The sequence below is a fragment of the Sinocyclocheilus anshuiensis genome, unplaced genomic scaffold (genome assembly GCF_001515605.1).
Source record: "Sinocyclocheilus anshuiensis isolate Anshui unplaced genomic scaffold, SAMN03320099.WGS_v1.1 scaffold551, whole genome shotgun sequence".
Classification (NCBI taxonomy): Eukaryota; Metazoa; Chordata; class Actinopteri; order Cypriniformes; family Cyprinidae; genus Sinocyclocheilus; species Sinocyclocheilus anshuiensis.
The window spans coordinates 176,289-183,788 of NW_015548222.1; the positions used below are offsets into that span (position 1 = coordinate 176,289).

The window sequence follows — 7,500 nt, forward strand, 5'->3', positions numbered from 1 at the left end:
CTGCCATGAATAAAGAATGGTATCAAAACGTCCTGCAAGAGCGACTTCTTCCAACGATCCATGAGCAATTTGGTGATGATCCGTGCATTTTCCAGCATGATGGAGCACCATTTCACAAAGCAAGAGTGATACAGAAGTGGCTCGAAGATCATTACATTGAAATTTTGGATCCGTGGCCAGGCAACTCCCTGGATCTCAATCCTAGAGAACTTGTGGTCAGTTCTCGGAAGGCGAGTGGACAAGCAAAAGCCCACAAATTTTGATCAACTCCGAGAACTAATAAGGTAAGAATGGATCGCCATCAGTCAGGATTTGGCCCAGAAGCTAATATCCAGCATGCCAGAGTGAATTGCAGAGGTTATGAAGAACAAGGGTCAACACTGTAAATATTGACTCGTTATATATATTTTTTTGCCAATAAAAGCCTTTAAAACTTATGATATGCTTATCATTGTTTTTCAGTATACCGTAGAAACATGTGGAAAAATAATCTACAAATACTGAAGCAGCAAACTTTGAAAAAACACAAAATTTATGTCTGCCAAAACATTTGGCCATGACTGTGTTTATATATTAAATTGTTCCCTTTTCTATAGGTTTCATTTTTTTTTTTTACTTCATATGACAATATATCATATATGCATGTTTAATATGTACGTATATTACATTTGAGTAGGGGTATTTTTGATGCAACATAACATCTGATGTCTGTAATTAATAATAAACAGCGTAAAATGCATAAAAACCTGTCTAACTTTTTTGTGCTGATGAACCTGGAATAAAATATCTAAAGAAAGAGTTATGAATTTGAAAAATAAATGCAGAAAAGATACGTCAATGAAAGGGGCTTTCTCATCAAGCTTTCACCGACAAGGGCTTTTATCTCTTTTATCTCATAATTTAGTCAGTCTCATCTATCCCACTAAAGCATAGTCTATCTATAACTGTACAAACATATATTTTAAGGAAAAGACTGCTAATGGACTTTCACTTTACTTAAATTGACTGCAGACAATACCGAAAACAAGAGACGTTGGTGGTTATGGTCGTCTTTTTAGCCTTTAAACATATCCCCATTTCTTCAGCATTTCTTGAATGATGTGATTCCCTCTGCTTAAAAAGTGAATTTTAAAAAATTGACACATCCTGTACATGCATTCACAGAGAGAATGTAAAATTTGAACTGACATGAGGACTAGGACTATGTACTCTCATTATAGCAATCAATTAAACTGATCTTTTCTTCGACAATTTCCCCCATCGAAGACCTCATGTTTTAGTCTGATTAACTCTGACATCAGCTTTCATCTCATCAAATGACCTCCTTTCCTCTTCCCATTAACAGCTTTTTCAAAAAAACAGCCATTCAGCTTTAATGATTTGTCCCAAAAAAATTATTTACAAAACAGGATTATGTAATTTATAAAAAGCAACACACATTGTAGGTTGTTAGAATGTAATAAAGGAGAGAGAGAAAAAAAAAAAACCTGGTCGATGGCCTTTAAATTGTTACATGTCTCTGAGATGGAAAATGAACATCTTACAAATTGGTGTCAAACACTTTTACAGAACAGAACTTCTTGTGTGACAAACCATCAGAGTAAAAAAAACTTGTAACACCTTTAATTGTTTAACCTGAACAGATCTTTGCTCAATAATATAGATATATGAACAGTGTAAAAGAAATGGAGAAAGACCACAATCAAAGCAATCAATGAAAATGAAAACAATCAAACATTTTTAAGAACATTCTAATTGTCAAAGTTTAGAAATCAAACATCAACTAAAAGATAATTTAACTGCATTTAACTTTAGATACACTAGACACCATCATGTCTAACATTATTGCTGCTGACTCCCAAAGGGCCACACTTTAGTTTTTTTCTGTGACATTTGACCCATATATGCTGATTGCTGTGTTGTGTCCTAACAATGATCCTAAGTAAGGCTTCTTGTAAAGGGATGATTTATCATTCCAATGTTTAAGTTTAGAATTCCACGTAGGCTGGACTACAGAGACAGCTGATGTTGTGGGTGTGCTAGAAAGGGCAGCACACATATCGATTTTATGCTAATTTCATCCAGAGCATAAAGTGATATAAAGGGCACACTGAGTATGAAAGCATGTGTTACAGCTTTTCTGGCATTTTATAAAAGACATGCACATCTATCTATAGAGGTGTTCAGCATTTACGTCACAAATTAAGCTTAGAAAGTTCTGTAGAAGTCACTTCTTAACACTTCCAGGGCCTAAGACTGTACAAGATGACTAAACTAACAAACTGTGGAAGGAAAACTAATTCTTGGAAATCTCTATAGGTTTGAACATGGCCAAGTCTCAGAATTAGTATGCGGTTTGCTGGACCTAGACCTACTTTTTTAAGGGAGTATGAAGACCTGGGCTTCACTGCTCCTTCTCTGAGTCTTTAGTCTGGGAGTTGGTAAAGCTAGCCAAATCTTCCAGTGTCTCCTGAGCTGTTTGCTTGAGAGCTGGGTGGCGGCTTGAAGCTAGATGGTGGATACGACTGAGTGGAAAAGAGCTCCGAAAATCAGTTGTCATGTGTGACATGACCTCTCTCTCCAGCAGTAAGGATTGAAGGAGCCTCAATGACTGCAGACACACTTCTGGGTCAGGGTCTGTGGGAGAGAGAGAGAGAGAGAGAGAGAGAGAGAGAGAGAGAGAGAGTGTCTGAGAGAGTTTCTATGCATGTCAGGGGGTTAGAGAGCTCAATATAATCCTCTATGAACAGCGCTGAGAAGGCATTTAACTGAGATTAAATGAACTCTAAAGGTCCTTGAACACTGAGTCCGAAATTTTCGTATGCGTTTTTTTTGTATTTGTCATCCTTTCCTATCAAAATGCTTGCTACGGATGCGAAAACACAGAAAATCGAACCTGGTCCGATTTTTTTTTATGACGGACGAAAGTTTCGGAGGCAGTGTGTAAACGTGATTGGCACAACAGGTCATATTTATTTTTTAATGTGCAAAAATTTCGGATGAGGATTTCGGAATCAGTGTGCAAAGACCTTCAATCTTCACACACAAACTTACACATACACACCTTCCAGAAGGGTGCTCAGAAGAGGTAGAAGTCCAGGGCTCTCACTTATGAGCTTCAGCCCATTCACACTAATAGTGATGTTATATAGAGCCATTAACATCAATCTGCACACAAAAATAAACAGTCACATACTTCAGAAGGAGCCACATACGTCAACTTATTCCGAATATGGTATACAACAATAACAACTCAGCTTCATATAAGAAACTGCATATTGCATAAACATCATGTAAGTGTCCACAATAAAGAAATTTTTCTTTTCAAAATCTAGTTCAAAACATTTTTATTCATGACTCTAAATTGTAATGTGGTGTAACCATTAAATAAAAAGTAGCAAGGTTTTCATTATTATTTCAATATTGCCATATATGTTGCATATACAGCGATATATAAGTTTTATATGTACACTCTCACATTTAATTGTTAATTACATATATACAATACCCATAGTAAAAATATACACTACCGGTCAAAAGTTTGGGATCAGTAAGTCTTGTAATGTTTTTTAAAGAAGTCTCTTATGCTCATCCAGGCTGCATTTATTTGATCAAAAATACAGAAAAAAACAGTAATGTTGCAAAATGTTATTACAATATAAAATAATGGTTTCTGTTTTAATATCCTTTAAAATATAATTTATTTCTGTGATGCAAAGCTGAATTTCCATCAGCCATTACTCCAGTATAAAGTGTCACATGATCTTTCATAAATCATTCTAATATGCTGATTTATTATTAGAATTATCAATGTTGGCAACAGTTGTCCTGCCAAATATTTTTTTGGAAACTGCAATACGTTTTTCAGGATTCTTTGATGAATAAAAAGTTAAAAAGAACAGCATTTATTCAAAATATAAATCTTTTCTAACAATATAAATCTTTGCTATCACTTCTTAACAATTTAACACATCCTTGCTGAATAAAAGTTTTAATTTCTTTCAAAAAAAGAAAGAAAAAAATGTACTGACCCCAAACTTTTGAACTGTAGTGTATAATGTTAAAAAAGATTTCTATTTTAAATAAATGCTCTTCTTTTTAACTTTTTATTCATCAAAGAATCCTGAAAAAAAGTATCACAGGTTCCAAAAAAATATTAAGCAGCACAGCAGTTTCAACACTGATAATAAATCAGCATATTAGAATGATTTCTGAAGGATCATGTGACACTGAAGACTGGAGTAATGATGCTGAAAATTCAGCTTTGCATCGCAGGAATAAATTAGATTTTAATGTATATTAAAATAGAAAAACACTATTTTACATCATAATAATATTTCACAATATTACACTTTTTCCTGTATTTTTGATCAAATAAATGCAGCCTTGATGAGCATAAGAAACTCCTGTAAAAAACATTAAAAATCGTTCTGATCCCAAACTTTTGACCGGTAGTGTATGTATGATGTTTTTTTTTTTCAACAACATATTTATATATTTAGTAATACATTTTTAACATGTCTAATACATGTCTATCTTTTAGATTTACTTATATAATATCAACATGCATTGAGGGGTTTTAGGATGTATGGATATACATCTACAAGACATTTATATCCAAAAATGTATAAAACAGACATATTTGTATGTGCTAGATATATATGTTAATATATGAAATTGTTTTAGTTTCTAACAGTTTTTTTTTTTACTTCATATGACAATATATTTCATAGATGGAAATGCCATATATGTACATATATCTGCACATGTGTGATCACTATTTTCAAAAATGTTTACATATATATGTGTGTGCAAAAAAATTTGGTACATTCATAAATAGTAATATTTGGATGTGTATTTTAAAGTTGTGACATACACTTTGAGTTTTGGAAACACTCCTGGTTTCATTAGATACAGCAGCTGCAACAAAGTATCCAACAGGATGTGGGCAGAAGAGGATAAGAAGTCCCGTCCACAAGACACAGCAGCTATATCTAAAACCAATGAACAGGTGAAATGACAATTTCTTTCGTTCTTGAGATGGTAATATAGAGTATAAATAAGTTATGACCGTAAGATTGAACTAGTAGTAAAAACAAACTCAGTGCCCTCACTTGTAACAACGCCAGCCAGAGCCAGAACTAAATGATGCTCTTTTGAGTTGCAACTCTGTTGTGGCTTTGCCTCGTCATTCAGAAACTTGATGAAAGTCTCCAAGGTTTGACCTGCAATGCTCAGGAAGGGCTCCAGTTTACCCTGTGGATGCACAAGTGTATGAAGAGTTTTCTTACCTGGTTGAGGTAAAGCAAAATTCATGTCCTCCCACTTACAAAACAACCTGGCCACTCCCAAAATGGTACAAACTCACAGCAGCCAGTATGTCTTTGATTGCTTCCTCCCTTTGGGACGCACTCCAGAGCAGGGTGCAAGATGCAGTGCCCAGCTCAGTACAAAATGCTTTCTGCTGCAGCAGCTCCTCTCTGCACTCGCATAACTGCTGCTTTAAAACCAACTTCTCCTACAAATGTATGTGAGGAGATACATACAGTACATATACACATGAATAACTAGACAGCCATAACGTACCTATTTGGGGAAGAGATTTCTCCTTCTCTCTCACACCAACACACTAGTGGTTCTCAACCTTTTTGAACCCAAGACTCCACATTGTCAAGAATAATATTCAAAGGTCTCCCGGGATAATGAATAAATAAATTACATTTTCATCTTTGAGTGACCTGTTCCTTTAATTACGTTTCATTAGCTCAATGTTCTTCAGGGGGGGAAGTCGTGGCCTAATGGTTAGAGAGTCAGACTCGTAACCCAAAGGTTACGGGTTCGAGTCTTGTACCGGCAGGGATTGTAGGTGGGGGGAGTGAATATACAGCGCTCTCTCCCACCTTCAATAACACGACTGAGGTGCCCTTGAGCAAGGCACCGAACCCCCAACTGCTCCCCGGGCGCCGCAGCAAAAATGGCTGCCCACTGCTCTGGGTGTGTGTTCACGGTGTGTGTGTGTTCACTGCTGTGCAGAGCACTAATTCCAAGTATGGGTCACCTCATGTCACGTCACTTTCAGGCTTTACACTTTTTATTACCAATGAATTTAAATGATTTTTTTTTTACTCACAAATCTGCTTCAGAATCTCAAAATCTGCTGAAATGAACCAGAGTAAAACTGAGATTATGTTTTTTGGCCCTGCCAGAGGATGTTTAGATATGTAAAGACTAAGTCTAAAGACTTAGAGAAGGTTATTAATGCCTTTGTTTTGTCTCGTTTGGATTATTGCAATGTGTTGTATGTGGAGTCCTGTCAGACCACTATCTCACGCTAACAATTAGTTCAGAATGCAGCAGCTAGGCTGCTAGTGGGTGCTAAGAAAAGTCATCATATCTCTCCTATTTTAGCTTCTCTCAAGTGGCTACCAGTGAACTACAGGATAAAATATAAAACTCTTCTGTATGTTTTTAAAGCAGTGCATGGGTTGGCCCCTGCTTACGTGTCTGAGCTCGTTGCTGTTCGTCAAGCACCTAGGTCTCTAAGATCTAATAATTGCCAATTATTGCTTACTGTCCCTCGTACTCATTTAAAGTTAAAAGGGGATCAGACCTTTGCTGTTGTGGGGTCGAAGCTCTGGAATAGACTTCCTCAGGAACTTAGAGAAGTCTCATCTTTGAATGTTTTTAAAGTTGAAGTCAAAAACTACTTCTTGTCTTTAACCTTTGAGAGGGTGGGCTAGTCTTTGTTGTTAGTAGGATCTGTGTTGTTTTAAGTCGTGTGTTTTAATGAAGTGTTTTTTTTTTTATTGTACAGCATTTTGGTCTGCAGGTGCAGTTGTAAAGTGCTCTATAAATAAAGTGAATGAATGAATGAATGAAATAGTAAAAAAAAAAAAAAGAGCATGACATAAATAGAAAAATTTACAATCATCATTTTTGTGATGAGGCCTTCTAGTAGGTCCCAGACCTCTGGTTGAGAACCACCTCACTAATAGACATACAGTATATTAATGCAAAACTTATTTGTGCAGACGCTTTCCTATAAACTTTTCAGTGTGGGCCCTTCAGTTTCTCATTCTCTCCTCTCTATTTTAGTACCTGTCTCTCTCTCTGACACTCGCTCAGAGCAACATCTAGTCTGGAGCGAATGTGCAGACAATCCTCTCTCTGTTGCTGCTGCTCACGGTCACTGCGCTCTTTAACTATATAACAATAAAGAAACTTTTATTAAAACAACTGTCAGAATTAACATTTAGTATTGTTATAAATGCTGTAAAACAAGGTTGTGCACTATTCAGAATTTAATTGAGACTGTATTTTCTGAATTAGCACTAAATTTCAGAAGAAGATCAGATTTTAAAGAAGATCAGGCCCTTTCTTTCGGAACATGCTTCACAACTCCTTGTTCAAGCTCTTGTTCTGTCCAGAATGGACTATTGCAATGCTCTCTTGGCAGGTCTTCCAGCCAGTTCTATCAAACCTTTACAATTAATCCAGAAT

General features: G+C 36.0%; 1 protein-coding gene across 1 annotated transcript in view; it reads right to left on the reverse strand.

The window, feature by feature from the left end:
• Positions 1-2,356: 2,356 nt before the first annotated feature.
• The window catches only part of LOC107654241 (heat shock factor 2-binding protein-like), a 6,865-nt gene continuing 1,721 nt past the window's right edge, over positions 2,357-7,500 (reverse strand). The window contains exons 3-8 of the mRNA XM_016441252.1: positions 7,099-7,202; positions 5,369-5,518; positions 5,115-5,256; positions 4,877-4,994; positions 3,065-3,168; positions 2,357-2,637 (exon numbers count right to left, since the gene is read on the reverse strand). Coding sequence (XP_016296738.1) covers positions 2,405-2,637; positions 3,065-3,168; positions 4,877-4,994; positions 5,115-5,256; positions 5,369-5,518; positions 7,099-7,202 — 851 coding nt within the window. The 3' untranslated portion in view covers positions 2,357-2,404. The remainder of the gene's footprint in view (positions 2,638-3,064; positions 3,169-4,876; positions 4,995-5,114; positions 5,257-5,368; positions 5,519-7,098; positions 7,203-7,500) is intronic.